We start from the raw sequence: 16,143 nt of genomic DNA on the forward strand, positions 1-16,143 counted from the left end.
CCCTCAGCTGCCTGGGCAGGACAAGCTGCCTACCCTTAACCCCCAGGGGTCCACACCACCCCTCCTTGCCCTCAGGAACTGACCATTCACAACACACTGGAGCTGAGGACACCTCTTTATTGCTATTAGAAAAGGATGGTTACAACAGTATGTCTTGACAGGGAAGAGAACATTGTCCCCAAATCCAGGGGGACCAGATTTTATAGCAGCAGAGAGAGGAAAGCCAGGGCAGGAAGCCAGAGCCTGCTGAGGACAAGTTGGATTTGAGACCAGAATATTTGCTTGCCACCTGTTCCTTGCTCAAGTCCAGGGTCCTTGTCCCCGCTTTAGCTGTCAAGACATCACCCTTCACCCTGAGATCCTCCTTACTATCATCACCTAACAAGTGCAGCTGGGGAACATGAGTGGGAGTGGAGTAGGAGAGGGATAGAGGCTGGGCCCCTAACCCAGTGCCCTCTGCTCACCCAGAGGTACCCAGAGCCCATCCCTCAGCCAGCTGTGCCTCCTGGGAAGGGGCCTGGGCACACAGGTCAGGCTGCAGGGGACTGCTCTGCTCACACCAGGTCCTGAGCTGGTGATCCTCAGTTCACCACGGCTGAGCTAGCCATGACGTTCACACCGCAGGCCCCGGACCCGCGATACAAGTAGTAGTAACCCTGGGAGGGAAGGGAGGGGTTGGTGAGGGTACTTGGGCAAGGTGCTGGCCAGAGGGCCAGGGGCTGAGTAGGGGAGACTCACCTCTTCACCCCAGTCAGTGCCCCAGCTGTTCTTGATGGCCCAGAAGGGAACATCAGAGCCTGGGAAGCAGTGAGGAGTACAGGAAGTCAGGACCCCAAGCACTCTGCACCCTTCAAATATTTGCTGTGAGCCTACTGTATGACAGGTACTAGGGAAAAGAAGATCAGAAAAAAAGGACAGGCCCACCTACCACCCTCTTGGAGGTCTGGTGGGGCTCTGGGGTTTGGGAAGGGCACCTACCCAGCCCCGTCTGGCAGGTCATGCGTCCGTACAGTTTAACCTCTTGCCACCTCAGCTTTCCCACCCACAGCATGGATGGGTGGTCCACCTGGTCCACAGCCAGAGGCGGGGCAAGGACAGGATTCCTCGGCTTTCCCCAGAGCCCCCCCCAGAGGTCCTGAGATGCCGTAGTTCGACATCTGCCTGTGACCTGAGGCGGATGAGCAGAGGGGGCCCGCGGCGGAACTCACGGTTGCCGTAGCCCACAAGCAGTACGGCATGGTCAATGAACCAACGGCTGCAGAGAGGCCGCAGTGGGTGGGAGATCCCACGACGGTAGAACTGGGGCGGGGGGGGGGATAAACAGTAAGGAGCTGACTCCAAGGAGAAGTGGGGGAGGAGGCGGCAAGAAATGGGAGCAGGGGCAGTGCAGCTGGGCCCTTACCTGCATGCCAAAAGCGTTAATGGCAACAGAGACCGGGCCCTTCTCAGCCAGCCAGGCCGCCATCTCTGAGAGAGGGAAGGGCGGCGTCAGGGGCACCCAGGCCCCAGTCCCAGGTGGCCTGTCCTCACCCCCATCCCTCACTTACGTTGTTCATTTTGGCTCAGCTCCACTGAGTCATTGATGTAAACCTTAACCTTCTCGGAGGAGAAGCTGCAGGTCTCCAAGTGGCCATGGTAGCTGTAGTCATCCTCTGTCTCCAGCCCTCCTGGGGAACGGAAAGGGGCAGACAGGGGAGAAGAGAGAAGGTGAACCCTATTTACCACACACTGGTCTTCTCCTAGCCAGAGGCCTGACATTCCCTATCCACCCCGGGCAGAGGCCATCCACTCTGGGGCACAGCCTCATTCTAGAAGCGACACAGTTGAGTCTCAGGGGGTTGAGGGAGTAACCAATGAAAAATGTGGCAGAGATGGAACTCAGCTCCCCACCGGACTCCTCGCTTGTCCCTGCTGTGACCTTGGCCTACCTATCCTGCTGACAGGACCCAGCTCCGACTTTCTCCATCTCAGGCAGGGCATGTGTGGCTCCCACCGGCCCTGCCCCCACCCGGCTCCCAGACCAGTCTCTGTGCAGCCACCTCAGTCCCTCAGCCCTTTGTCCTCCAGCTCTGCAGCCCACTGCTTAACCGAATCGCCAATTTAAGTCAACATTTCCCTGAAGAAAGAGTGTGTTGCTACCTGGGTTAGCAGCATCTAGAATTACAGATTTCCAAGCAGCGAAACTCCCAAGACCCTGTTATATGCCAGGAACTTGACACATTTCCTTACTTGATGCTCAAGGCAATCCTACGGGGTGGGCATGAGCCCCATTTCGCAGATGAGCCAACTGAGGCTGTGAAAGAGCTGACTTGCCTGAGGACATCAACCAATAGAGTCAGCACGAAGACTTAAACCAGGTTCCTGTGACTCCCACACTCATGTCTCTCTCCCCTCACAAAGTGACCTCTTGTGGAGGGAGAAGAGGCTTCTGCTGCCCCTCCTGGCCCCATTAATGCATACCCAGAGTCATTATGGCTGAATAGGCGTTGGAGGGCAAGCCGCCCATGCAGGCCTTGTCCACTTTGTCACAGTCCACGAGCTCTAGGAAACAGAAGTCTGGTCCCAAGGAGCCCTCGGGAGGGGCTAGGTTGGAGACAGGGAGGTGGAATGGGGTGCTCACCCTGCTCAGAGAGGGAGAGCAGGTCCCCCTGTTTCAGGAACCACTGGCCTTCCACGTTGCCTGTAACTGAGAAGGCCCAGCAGGAGCCACACATCCCCTGCCAGAGACTGACAGAGTCAGGGCTGGGTCCCTTCCCAACCCCAGGGCAAGCCACACATCCCACCCTCATTTTTGAGGGGTCCAACCTGGTTCTTGACTTTGGTGACAGCCCCCTTATCTCTCCAGTCCCACTCAGGTGGAGCAGGGCCACCAACGGACTCGTCTAGGCGCATCTTCTTGCCAAGCTCCTCTTTTAGGAGGGGATTCAGGTAGATGGTGCGGAACTCCTCCTCTATGGGCAGAGGGTGGCAGGGATAAGGGGGCGGGGGGAGTTTTCTAAGCCAGCCACGATCAGGGCCTTGGGAACATGCCCTGTCTATTCAAGGCTCCATGAGGACTCTGACCACCACCCCTACCTGTGAGGTCACTGAACTTAGTGACTCCATACTGAGCTGTGCCACGATCCAGGGCCTGGATCTTCTGAGCTCGTACCATGTTATTGATAAAGACGGAAAAGCGCCACTGGGTTTCTGAGAACCAAGAAGCAGAAAAAGAAAGGCTTGGGCCCCAGGCACATCATAAGAGAAGCACTTGGGGCTAACAGGCAAAGGCTTCCCTGGGGAATAGGTGGTAGACTCTATAAGCTCAAGAAGGACAGAACCCTGGGGCAGGTGTTGGGGAGCAGACCTGCAAGTGATAAGACTTGAAGGTGTGATTAACTTTTGGGGCCAAACTGGGGTGATGATTTCCCAGGTGTAAAGGCAGAACCAGAATAGGCTCCAATGAGCGTCCCTACATCATGGGAAAAGGCAACCATGGCAGGGAGCCTCCAGCAGAGAAAATAGGGCCTTTGCCCCATCCCACTCTACCCAGAATGATGAAGCCCCATGGTTTCTGACCAGGAAAATCAGATAGGATAAGGGATCCCTGAGGTGGCTGCCCAGTCCTAGGAGACTGGGAAAGAACTTGGGGACTTAGAAGTCTTTAAAAGGACACCCTATCTCTTTTTTTTTTTTTTTCTTTTTTCATTTTTCTGAAGCTGGAAACAGGGAGAGACAGTCAGACAGACTCCCGCATGCGCCCGACCGGGACCCACCCGGCATGCCCACCAGGGGCGACGCTCTGCCCACCAGGGGGCGATGCTCTGCCCATCCTGGGCGTCGCCATGTTGCGACCAGAGCCACTGTAGCGCCTGGGGCAGAGGCCACAGAGCCATCCCCAGCGCCCGGGCCATCCCTGCTCCAATGGAGCCTTGGCTGCGGGAGGGGAAGAGAGAGACAGAGAGGAAAGCGCGGCGGAGGGGTGGAGAAGCAAATGGGCGCTTCTCCTGTGTGCCCTGGCCGGGAATCGAACCCGGGTCCTCCGCACGCTAGGCCGACGCTCTACCGCTGAGCCAACCCGGCCAGGGCGACACCCTATCTCTTCTGTCCGCCCCCCCCCCCCCGCCCAACACTACGGTGCCAAGCTGGAGGAAGGCCTGATATGACTAGACAAGGACAGCCCAGGCTGGGTCCTCACCCTCCTCTGTCTCATATGTCCGGTTATAGGTGGTGACAAATTGCTTGAAGATCGAAGCCATCTTCTCAAAAAAGTCCTGGAAAGACAGAGGGGTCTTTACAGAGAGTCCTCCTCAGACTGACAATGGAGCCTGGGCCAGGGGAAGGGGAAGAGAGGGCAAATAAGGCAGCAGCCAGTTCCCCAGAAAGAGAAGAAATCCTCACCTGGGGGAGGGGGTCCTGGTTCAACAGTGGAAGGAATGAACTGAAAGTCCCATTTTTGTCATCTGGATAGGGTTGGGACAAAGAAATCAAGGCTGACTCCTGAATGAAGTCTGTGATTTGGGCTATCCCAGCACCCTTGAGCTATCCCAGCACCTGTAGTCTTGGTATGCACCGAGCCACAGTCCCGCCTCAGCAACATGTGTTTTCCTAGCTCGCTGAGGACTTCGAAGCTGCAGAGCTGGAGGGAAAGGAGGAAGCCAACGGGGGCCCTTGGCTAGATGGCGCTGGAGACCCCTCAGATGAGGACCACTCCCAAAGTAATCACCCCAACAGCAGAGCGTCAGCGTCAGCAACTGGACACTCTCCCTTTTAGAACCCAGTCTCTGGCCCTCACTGTCATGGAAGTGACCTGGGTAGCTATTGCCTCAGTTCCATTCTTCTGGCTTGACCCATCTTTCCAACTGCTGCCGAACTCAACCTGGGAGCAGGAAACTGAGGGAGCCCCATCACTCACCAGGGTTTTCTTGGACACAGTGAGCTGGCACACCGTGGGGTCGTTGCACGGGGGCTCATCCAGCGTCGCCTTCAGGGAGTACAATGACCCCCGGCCTGCCTAGAAGAGGATGTGGGGCGGGTAAGGCGGGCAGAGCCACTCCCTCCTTAGCCCGTTCTTCATTGGTCCCACAGCGTGTCACTGCCGTCCAATGCCCCCACCCCAAATCTAGGCCAAAATTCCTACCCTCGGACTAGCGACCCGCATCCCCAACCCCCGTGGCGTCCTCACCCGGCGAACGCGACCGCTCACAGCCCCCAGCACGGCCCGCGCCCCAGCAGCCCGACCACGGTTGTACATCTCCAGGGCGAAGCGAGCTGGCCGCAGCAGCTCCGCGGACGCGGGCTCCCTGTCCTGAGCGTCCGCGGCTCTGTGGGGCGGGGCGGAGGTAGCGCCCAGGAGCAGCCCAAGCAACGACAGCAGGCGCAGCCAGGACACCATGGCGAGGGCGAAGCCCGCGGCCCGAATGCACGGGCTGTTGGGCCAACAGACCCGGAGGAGCAGCTTGTGACCAGAGGCGTCTGGGGTCCCTCCCCCGGCCAATGGGAGTCCGCCAGATGCGCTTGCGCACTTGCTTGTTTACGTGAGGCACGTGGGGCGCGCTAGCAGCTCAGGCCCGTAGGGTCCAGCCCCTCCCAGAGCTGTTTGCACTAGCCCTGTCTGCGCGCGTGGGGCGAGCCTCAATATGGGAATGATCTTCTAAGGTCTTTGGAGTTCGACTGAGAATAAAAATAAAAACTAACATTTATTGCATGCTTATTATATGTAGCAATCCTATAAGGTAGATGTGATCCCAATTTAATAAGGAAATAGAGGCTTAGAGAGATCAAGTGGCTCACCAAAGATCTAATAAGTAATGGAGCTGGGCTTGAAACCAGGGAGTTGGCTTCAGAGCCTGGGTTCACAGCTTGATTCCTCTTTGAGGCCCCTCTTCTCATCAACAAAATGGCAGGTGGTGTTCCCTGGACTAGCAGTTCTTCGGGCTATTGTGAGAGTCAAACACAACCATGCAAGTATTCGGTTTTCAGGACCTAGCAACAGAAGTGTTGGATAGGACAATGGTCTCAAGGTCTAGACCATTCTTACTAAATGCTATTCTTCCCAAATATTAAAATGTAGCACAGCCTGACCTGTGCTACAGTGGCACAGCGAGTGGATAACGAGTCAAACTGGAATGCTGAGGTCATCAGTTTGAAACCCCGGGCTTGTCCAGTCAAGGCACATATAAGAAGCAACTACTACAAGTTGATGCTTCCCGCTTCTACCCCATTCTCTCTTTCTCCTCTTTCTAAAATCAATAAATAAAATATAAAAAAGCACAGTATTTTGCAGACCAGCTGTAAACAGGATGAGCTTGACAGGAATCAATCCAGTAAATGTAGCCGACTAAAATGAATAAGTAATTGACCAAATAATGTATGTAAGCATTGACCAAGCCCCTCTTCTAGGAGTCAGAACTTTGGGTATGAATCCCTTCTTTACTTGCTGCAAGTAAATAAAACTACCTCGTGACAACCACATCTCATTCTTGAGTAGAACAACCCATGCTGCAAACCCCTTGAGTTGGGTAATTGGCAAGCACAGTTACACTAGGCATAGTGCTGCCCACTGGAGCTCACAGTCTAGTGTGAAGAGACATATGAGAAAAAGAAGTTTTCCTGCAAGATGTTCCATGAAAAGGGAGAGGAAAAAGGAAAGAGAGTTTAAAGGAATTGGGGAAATCACAGAGTGGGTGGAGGGTTACTTTGGACTTGGAGAGTGGGGGAAAGTAATATTAAAGATCATCTAGCCTGGCCTGACCTGTGGTGGCGCAGTGAGATAAAGCATAGATTTGGAACACTGAGGTCGCCGGTTCAAAACCCCAGGCTTACCTGGTCAAGGCACATATGGGAGTGCCTTTCCTCTCTGAAAATTGAATAAAGTCTTTAAAACACACACACACACACACACACACACACACAAAGATCATCTAGCCTGACCAGGCGGTTATCGCAGTGGCTAGAGCGCTGGACTGGGATGCCGAAGACCCATGTTCAAGACCCTGAGGTCGCCAGCTTGAGCGTGGGCTCATCTGGCTTGAGCAAAGCTCACCAGCTTGGACCCAAGGTTGCTGGCTCGAGCAAGGGGTTACTTGGTCTGCTGAAGGCCCGTGGTCAAAGCACATATGAGAAAGCAATCAATGAACAACTAAGGTGCCGCAACAAAAAACTGATGATTGATGCTTCTCATCTCTCTCTGCTCCTGTCTGTCTGTCCCTATCTATCCCTTTCTCTATTTAAAAAAAAAAAATCATCTAGACCAGGGGTAGTCAACCTTTTTATACCTACCGCCCACTTTTGTATCTCTGTTAGTAGTAAAATTTTCTAACTGCCCACTGGTTCCACAGTAATGGTGATTTATAAAGTAGGGAAGTAACTTTACTTTATAAAATTTATAAAGCAGAGTTACAGCAAGTTAAAGCATATAATAATAATTACTTACCAAGTACTTTATGTTGGATTTTCGCTAAGTTTGGCAGAATAAAGTTTTATAAAACAACTTACTATAGTTAAATCTTTTTATTTATACTTTGGTTGCTCTGCTACCGCCCACCATGAAAGCTGGAACGCCCACTAGTGGGCGGTAGGGACCAGGTTGACTACCACTGATCTAGACCAAAATTGACTTTTTACAGCAACAGGGATCTGGAGAAGTGAAGTGACTTTCTGGCTTAAGGGATTCCAGCAGATGCTGATCTCTTCGTGCTGGTGCCCTTCCCAGTTTAAACTCTTTGAAGCTCCCCTTGTTTCTCTTACAAGAGACAGCTCAGATAAAGATTCATTCAAGGGTCTTAGGAAACTCAAGTAGGCAGCCTGGCCAGGCAGAGCGTTGGACTGGGATGCAGAGGACCCAGATTCAAAACCCCAAGGTCGCTGGCTTGAGCACGAGCTCATCTGGTTTGAACAAGGCTCACAGGCTTGAGCCCAAGGTTGCTGGCTTGAGCAAGGGGCCATTCATCTGCTGTAGCCCCCCCCCCCGTCAAGGCGACACATGAGAAAGCGATCAATGAACAACCAAGGTGCCTCAACGAAGAATTGATGCTTCTCATCTCTCTCCCTTCCTGTCTGTCTGTCCCTATCTGTCCCTCTCTCTGTCTCTGTCACACACACAAAAAAGAAGAAACCGAACTAGGCAGTATCCAGAGCCTTTCAGAGAAGAAAGAAAACTGAGTTCTCATAATAAAAGTATATTCTTGAGAAGAAAATATTGCCCTGCAATATTAACCTCTGGATTGGTCAGAAATGGAAATCCTCTAAATCAGGCATCCCCAAACTACAGCCTGCAGATGCGGCCCCCTGAGGCCATTTATCTGCTCCCCCCCACCCCCCGCCGCAGTTCCAGAAGGGGACCTCTTTCATTGGTGGTCAGTGAGAGAAGCATTGTATGTGGCGGCCCTCCAACAGTCTGAGGGACAGTAGACTGGCCCCCTGTGTAAAAAGTTTGGGGACCCCTGCTCTAAATGACTGGTGGTCTGGATACTGGATGTGAACATTCTTTCCTTAATCCTTCAAAGGATAACCGATAGTTACCTGGAGGTTGGTGTATATCCAGGCATTGACACAGGACTGGAAAGTTCAAAAGTTTAAGCTCCCAACTTAAAGCAAGAACAGAGCCTGATCTGGCGCAGTGGATCAAGCGTCAACCTGGAATGTTGAGGTTGCTGGTTCAAAACCCTGGGTTTGCCCAGTCAAGGCACATATGGGAGTTGATGCTCCCTGCTCCTCCCCCCTTCTCTCTCTCTATCTCTCTCTGTCTCTCTTCTCTAAAATGAATAAATTTAAAAAAAAATTTTAAAGCAAGAACAGAATCATTTCCTTTTACCTCAGCCTACTTGATTTTAGTAATTTAGCAGCTTGATTACAGTGATGCCATTTTATTTCTTGAGGGCACTCTCTTCCTAGCTATCTCTTTCTTGTGAGGCTCCTCTTCTCCCTCCTACCTCTAAGTTGTCCAGAATCCTGAGTAATTTATTTAGTCTGGCGGCGTTGCTTTCTGAGGGCAAAGACTCTGGTCTGACCACTTTTCCCACCATTGCGGGAACTGGACTCTGGAGTCCACTGCTGTTTTGACTTATAACCGCCACAGGGTGGCGTTTTGAGGCTTGGTCCTCCTGCACTTCCGAGTGTCTGAGCCCTAGATGAAGTTAGGGAAGCTCTCTCTGTGCCCTCTTGCCTCCCACACAGCCACTGACCTCCAAAGCACAGCCTCTGGGACAGGGAGGTGTGAACAGAGAAGATGTACAGTAGATGGAGTGTCGACCTGGAATGCTGAGGTTTGGGGTTCAAAAATCTGAGGTCTCCAGCTTGAGCACCAGCTCCTCGGCTTGAGCCCAAGGTCGCTGGCTTGAGCTTGAGAACCCCCCGCTATCCCCTGCCAAGGCATGTATGAGAAGCAGTCAATTAACAACTAATGGAGAAGCAACTACAAGTTGATGCTTCTTGTGTCTCTCCTCCTCTGCCCTGTCTCTCTCTCTCTCTCTCAAATCAATAATTTTTAAAAAATCAGCTCTAATCTACAGTGGTCCCTCATCTATCACAGGGGGTTAGGTTTCTGAACCCCCTGGGATAGGTGAAAATCCACAAAGTAGCAACCTTATATTTATTTTATTATTTATATATATTTTAAACCCTCCCTACACTCTTATAAACCTTTCCCACACTGTTATTAACCTTTCCCACACTTATTTTGCTTATTTTACCACAAAATAATTAAAATAGTAAATATATTAAAATACCTATATACTGCAAAATCCCACGATATAGCAAAACATCCACAATACAAAATTAGATATATATAATTTTAAAATCCGCAATACAGTGAGACAGTGAAAAGTGAACCACAATATGGTGAGGGACAACTGTATATCCTTTACATGCAGCTAAAAATTCAAAAGGAGAGCTCTGGCCTCTGAGCTTCACACCACCTACTTGACATCAACTCTTTGATCTCAAAATTATGCCAAACTGCATAGTTTTTCATTCCCAGCACACTTTAGAAATCTCCCATCTCAGCATATGGCATTACTGTTACCCCAGAGACCTAAAGTGTCCTTGATTCTTCTCTTTCCTTCATGTCTCATATCTAATTCTTTTTCTTCTTCTTCTTTTTCCAAGTAAGAGGAGAGGAGATAAACAGACTCCCACATGTGCCCTGACCAGGATCCACTCAGCAACCTCTGTCTGGTGAAGATGCTCTGACCCCGTCTGGGGTCATGTTGGCAACTGAGCTATTTTTAGCACCTGAGGCAGAGGCTCCATGGAGCCATCTCAGTGCCCGGACCCATGCGCTCAATTGAGCCATGGCTCTAGGAGGGGAAGAGAGAGAGAGAGAGAAGAGAGTGGGGGTGGAGTGCAGAAGCAGATGGGCACTTCTCCTGTGTGCCCTAACCTGGAATCGAACCCAGGACATCCACATGCCAGGCCAACATTCTCCCATTGAGCCAACCGGCCAGGGCCCAAGTGTTAGCTTTTACAATTTATTTATTTATTTTTTTACACTTTATTTATTCATCTTTTTAGAGAGAGGAGACACAGAGAGAGAAAGAGACAGAGAGAGGAAAGAGATAGAAAGAACAGAGGGAGGAGCAGGAAGCATCAACTCCCATATGTGCCTTGACCAGGCAAGCCTGGGGTTTTGAACTGGCGACCTCAGCGTTCCAGGTCGACGCTTTTACCCACTGCGCCACCACAGGTCAGGCTTTTAAAAAAAATTTTTTTTTTTACAATTTATTTTTTTACACTTTATTTATTCATCTTTTTAGAAAGAGGAGACACAGAGAGAGAAAGAGACAGAGAGAGGAAAGAGATAGAAAGAACAGAGGGAGGCCAAGTGTTAGCTTTTAAAAGGGGCTGATGCTGCCTGACCTGTAGTGGCGCAGTGGGATAAAGCGTCAACCTGGAAAACTGAGGTTGCCGGTTTGAAACCTTGGGCTTGCCTGGTCAAGGCACATATGGGAGTTGATGCTTCCTGCTCCTCCCCCTTCTCTCTCTCTCTCTCTCCCCCCTCTCTCTAAAAATCAATAAATAAAATATTTTTTAAAAAAGCGGGGCTGATGCTGGTGCACACTGGTTAGCAAACTACAACCTGAGGGACAGATCTGGCCAGCTGCCTGTTTTGGAAATAAAGTTTTATTACAACACAGCCCTGCCCATTTACTTGTGTATTATCTATAGTAATTGCTTTCACATGACAAAAGCAAAGATGAACCTTGTGACAGAGACCATACTGCTCACAAAGTCCAAAATATTTTACTATCTGATCCTCCACAGAAATAGTATGCTGACCCCTGCCATAGCGTTTCTCAACTCAGTTGTGTGCAACTTCTGGAGAATGAAGAAATATGTCAGCAGACAAGCCAAAATATAAATATTAAATATAGCATATCTGCCCAAGAGGAAGTTTGTTTCAAAGATAAACAATTTCAAGCATCATTTTTGTATTAAAACAAATATGGACATATAATGGAGTAGAATGCAAATTTTGCATAAATTTTAAAAAGACTTTAAAGAAATTTCTCTCACTCCTTTCAGGCTGGCGCAGCTTCTCTCTATTTCCTCCGTCCCCCAATCCCTCACACTTGACCAAGAGGCTTGTTTATGTCCCTCCACTCAAAGGGGAACTTGGGTGAAAAAAATTTTGAGAAAGGCTGTTTTTGGCCTTGGCCAGTTGGCTCAGTGGTAGAGCGTTGGCCCAGAGTATGGAAGTCTTGGGTTTGATTCCCAGCCAGGGCACACAAGAGAAGCACCCATCTGCTTCTCCACCCTTCTCCCTCTCCATTCTCTCTGTCTCTCTCTTCCCCTCCTGCAGCCAAGGTTCCACTGGAGCAAAGTTGCCCCGGGCACTGAGGATGGCTCCCTGGCCTCTGCCTCAGGCACTAGAATGGCTCTGGTTGAAACAGAGCAACATCCCAGATGGGCAGAGCATCGCCCCCTAGTAGGCATGCCGAGTGGATCCCGGTCAGGCACATGTGAGAGTCTGTCTCTCTGCCTCCCTGCTTCTCACATTAGAAAAATACAAAAAAATAAATAAATAACAACAAAAATGAACAACTAAAGTGCTGCAACTATGAGTTGATGCTTTTCATCTCTCTCCTTTTGTATCTGTCTCTTTCTGTCTGTCCCCTTCTCTCTCTCTCTAATACAAAACAAAACAACAACAAACAACAAAAAACAAATGCTTGTGCTTAGACATAATTCCACTTCCAGGAATTTAAACTATAGAAATAGCTGTGGCCCTAGCCAGTGGCTCAGTAGATTGAGCATTAGCCCAGCATATGAACCTCCTGGGTTCCATCCCTAGTCAGGGCACACAAGAGAAGTGACCATTTGCTTCTCTCTCTCCTCCTCCTCCCCCTTGTCTCTGCCCCCCCTCCTCGACCTGTGGCTCAATTGGTTAGAGCATGGCTCCAGGTGCTGAGGATAGGTCCATTGGAGCCCATCACCTCAGGTGCTAAAAATATGGGGGTGGGGGGTTGTTGCTGGGTGGATTCCAGTCAGGGCGCATGCAAGAGAGGGAGGGGGAGAGAAGCAGATGGTTGCTTTTCCGGTGTGCTGACTGGGGATCAAACCCGGGAGGGCCATACACTGGGCCAATCCTGACCAGGGCCCCTCTTACCCTACTTTTTTTCTTTTTCCCACAGTTCTTATCACCTGCTAACATTTTATTACTCAATGTGCTTAGGTGCTACGTTTATGGCTTATTGTCTATTTTCCCCCAATAGAGTGTAAACTCTACAAAAGGTAGGGATCTTTGTTTTGTTCAGTGATATAAACCAAGCATAAAATACCTAGTAGAGTACTCAATAGTTTGCTGAATAGAAAATGGAAAGATACACAAGAAACTGGTACCACTTGTTACCTCTAGGGAGGGGAACTGATGTACTAGAGGTAAGGATGGAAAAGGAGACTCACTTCTCAGTACATACCCTTGTGTACTTTGTACCATGAGCTTGTATTAACTGGTCAAAATTTAATAAAAAATATTTTATGCAAGAACTGGAAGAAGTGACAACCTGAACTCAACCCCTCACCTAACATATGATGGTCCAGGTGCAAAGCAGTTAAGTAATTTGCCCAATGTTACACAGCCAGGATTTAACCCACATCTGCTAACTCCAGAGCCCTAACTCTGAAATATTATGCCAGAGCCTTTCGATTTTGGGCTCTATTAACCAATTTAATATAGCATGAAATGACAAGCTATTCCCAAGGTAATGGTTTGCCTCTTCCTGGTATTTCCAGTTACAGTGAACTCCAAGGGATGGTCTGTTTTTTTCATAAATGAAATTTTGTCTGTATTGTGCTTAGCTTGACATAAATGAGAATATTGGGCGTGGGAGTCATTTATGAGAATTTCACAGTCAAAATAAAGTGTTAATCTGAGTCCCTTGTTAGTTGGAAGCACAGCGCTCCTGAGCCCTGCACTCCCAGATATTTCTTCTTCCAGAGCAGTCAAGAGGTCTGGGTGAGCTGCTGGATGTTGGAGGGTGAGGGAGGGATTTGAGGGCACTCGGCATGGGAGAACTCTCAGGGGCTACTAAAGGCGGGCTGCTGAGCCTCTTTAACATGGCTGACTGGTGGGAGGCCTTCCGAGCCCGAACCAGGTGGTGCACCCGCCTCCGCTGCTGCAGCCAATAGAGCATCTCCACTTTATCATGCTTCATCTTGTTTAGGTAGCGCCGCCCCTTGAAGGTCACTGGCTCACCAAAGATTAACTCAACCTTCTCCAAGAGTGAAACCAAAGGAGCCTCCATTAGACTGAGCTTTTTGTGTAGATGGTTACGAATCTTATTCTCCTCCAGGAAACAACTCAAACCCATGCCAGTCTTCTGGAAGAAACGGTTGGGGTCCGAGGCCTCTTGCTCAAACCACTCCAGTTTCCGCAGCAGTATCTCCCGCAGCTGAATGGACTTCAGGGCCTGCTCCCAGGCACTTACCAATGAAGGCAGCTGCCTCAAACGGGCATTAGAGCTGTATTTGATGGCCAGGTCCAGCCGGTCCTTGGCAGGAACCTCAAGCATGGACCACAACCGCTCCAGACGCTTCTGCAGGCTCAAGATTTTGTAAGGTTCTCCCAGGAGGTTGGTACTCTTAGTTTCTAGAGTGTACCCCAGCACAATGTTCCAATCCCACTCTCCTGGCACGAAGTCTGGCTCTTCATCTTCTAGTAATGGAGGTGGGTGCTGAATTTTTAGGGACTCTCTGACAGGGGTTACAATCTCCACAGGAACCTCTTCTTCATATGTTTGGAAGATGACATGGAGGAAATCTGTCTCCTGGTCGGTGAGGTACTTGAAATAGTCATCCATGGACACAGTGGGTTTCCACCAATTCATACCCAAGGTCTTGTTTGACAACCCGTTCTGGGCTTTGTTTGCTTGGACTGATGTGAAAGACGGTGTTCTATAAGGGTTGGACTGTGAAGTGTTTGCTCTCTGGGAATAAAGACCAGCCAGCTTGGGGTTGATGACACAATACTGTTTTTCTTGACACAGAAAGGCTGAGAACAGGAACACTGGGCAGTCTTTATTGGCTGAAGGCTCAATCAGAGGTCCCTGGTCAAAAGAGAAGTGGTCAGTAGAGACACGACTCATCAACTCCTTGTAGACCTCCCTGATGCTATTACCAACAAAGTGATCAATATCCATTTTCTCAATAAGTTTGGGTTCCAGTTCACCAGCCAGGTGGTTGTATAGAACTTCAGTCCCTTCAACTTGGAAGGAATCCAAAAACTTTCTCTCAGAAACCTGTACAGCAGCTGCCTGGACCACAAGCTGATTTCTTAGCTTCACTGTAACTGTCACTGGCTGTGGGTGAAGTGGAGGGGATTTGGAGGGGTGGGGACCCCACTGCCCAGAGGCTTCTTCTTCCTCATTCAACAGTCTCTGCAGTTCTTCCATGTGATGTGCTCTAGCTGGGTGGTGGGTCAGGGCCCCCAGGAGTGGGGGAATACCTGAGTCCATTGTTGAGTAGCAAGTCCACTCCAATTTCATGTTCTTCATTATCTGCTTCAGGTCCTCAGCCACCATGTCTCCTACCAGCTCTGGTTTGCTCTCTGCAAACAGGACCACTGGGGTTAAGGGACGAGGGATGGGTGGAGGAAGGCCCAATTCATCTGCTAGCTTCCAGCCCTCACGCAGAGAGGGCATGGACTGGCCCTTCTGGAGTTGGGAGTAGAGAGGTATATAGGAAACGAGGGGAGGAGACCTGCTGGTGACAGCCACCAAGTATTTGGGCAGTGGCACAACCTGTGAGGAAGTGAAACTATCTCTCTTCTTTTGCATGGAGGGCAGCCAGGAGAAAAGTCTTCCCTTCTTCAGCTGGGGGATGGACTCCAATTCCTTCATTGGATCGGGCCCACGCTCACTGACAAACTCTGGCGAGCGGCTGAATTGTATGAGATAGTTCAGGTTGAGGTTGCTGCTTGGCACTCGGGCGAAACGGACGCTGTGAGGCCGTGGAGGGGGTGGCGCCCGTGTCTTGAAAGCCCCAGGGGGGCCGAAGGGGCGCAGCTTGTACATGTTACCGTGGGCCTGCTCTGCTTTTAGCAGGGCGCGAAAGTCAGCGAGCAGGCCACGGTAGACCTCGGGGTTGGTGAGGAAGACTGAGCAGTCCCTGGCGAGGCTGGCAGCCAATCGGGTGAGCGTGGCTGATTCAGTAAAGACATATGAGGAGGTCGACATGGTCTTCAGCAGGTGTAGGTAGCGTAAGAAGAGGTGCTCGCAGCTGAGCAGCACGTAAACCAGGACTCGTTTTCGCAGCCTCTGGTTATTTAAGTGGCTCAGACTAGGTTCGATGGGAGGCTCCTGCCAGCTGCATTTTAGCTCGTCCAGGATGACCTCTGTGAAACGGAGTCGGCCCTCAGGCGGTATCCGCTCCGCCATCCCGCACCTAGCCAGCCGCTTGGCCACCTGGCGGCACACTGAGGCAACCGTCAGCCGCGAGATGGGCAGGGACGGTAGCATCGGAACTTCCTGCGGGAGGCGCTTCTGCGACTCTGGGCGCGTCAGCCTGCTGGGGAAGAGCGACAGCGGACGCAGCAACCGGTGGTAAAACTGCTGAAGCTCAGATTCGGGTTTAAAGGGCTCCATTTTAGCGCTGACGGCGCGGGTTGTGGTGGCAGAGACAGCCAAGCAGTTACTGAGGCAACCAGGGACCGAATGTCCCGAGTAC

The 16,143-nt window shown here is 50.7% G+C and overlaps 2 protein-coding genes across 2 annotated transcripts; both read right to left on the reverse strand.

Moving 5' to 3' along the window:
• Positions 1-97: 97 nt before the first annotated feature.
• On the reverse strand, positions 98-5,468 carry CTSF (cathepsin F). Its single transcript, XM_066252140.1, has 14 exons — positions 5,165-5,468; positions 4,895-4,993; positions 4,534-4,618; positions 4,381-4,442; positions 4,178-4,253; positions 3,076-3,189; positions 2,806-2,951; positions 2,621-2,717; positions 2,461-2,541; positions 1,548-1,667; positions 1,403-1,467; positions 1,209-1,299; positions 739-797; positions 98-656 (listed from the first exon to the last, which is right to left on the reverse strand). Exons 1-14 carry the CDS (start codon positions 5,372-5,374, stop codon positions 582-584), a joined length of 1,380 nt encoding a protein of 459 aa, XP_066108237.1. The 5' UTR covers positions 5,375-5,468; the 3' UTR covers positions 98-581.
• Positions 5,469-13,221: 7,753 nt separating this feature from the next.
• CCDC87 (coiled-coil domain containing 87) lies at positions 13,222-16,081 on the reverse strand. The gene is given in 2 exon segments (XM_066252141.1): positions 13,222-13,490; positions 13,493-16,081. Coding segments are annotated over 2 exon segments (2,637 nt in total). The 5' UTR covers positions 16,062-16,081; the 3' UTR covers positions 13,222-13,422.
• Positions 16,082-16,143: the final 62 nt, after the last annotated feature.

Source organism: Saccopteryx bilineata, chromosome 1 (assembly GCF_036850765.1).
Source record: "Saccopteryx bilineata isolate mSacBil1 chromosome 1, mSacBil1_pri_phased_curated, whole genome shotgun sequence".
NCBI classification, from domain to species: domain Eukaryota; kingdom Metazoa; phylum Chordata; class Mammalia; order Chiroptera; family Emballonuridae; genus Saccopteryx; species Saccopteryx bilineata.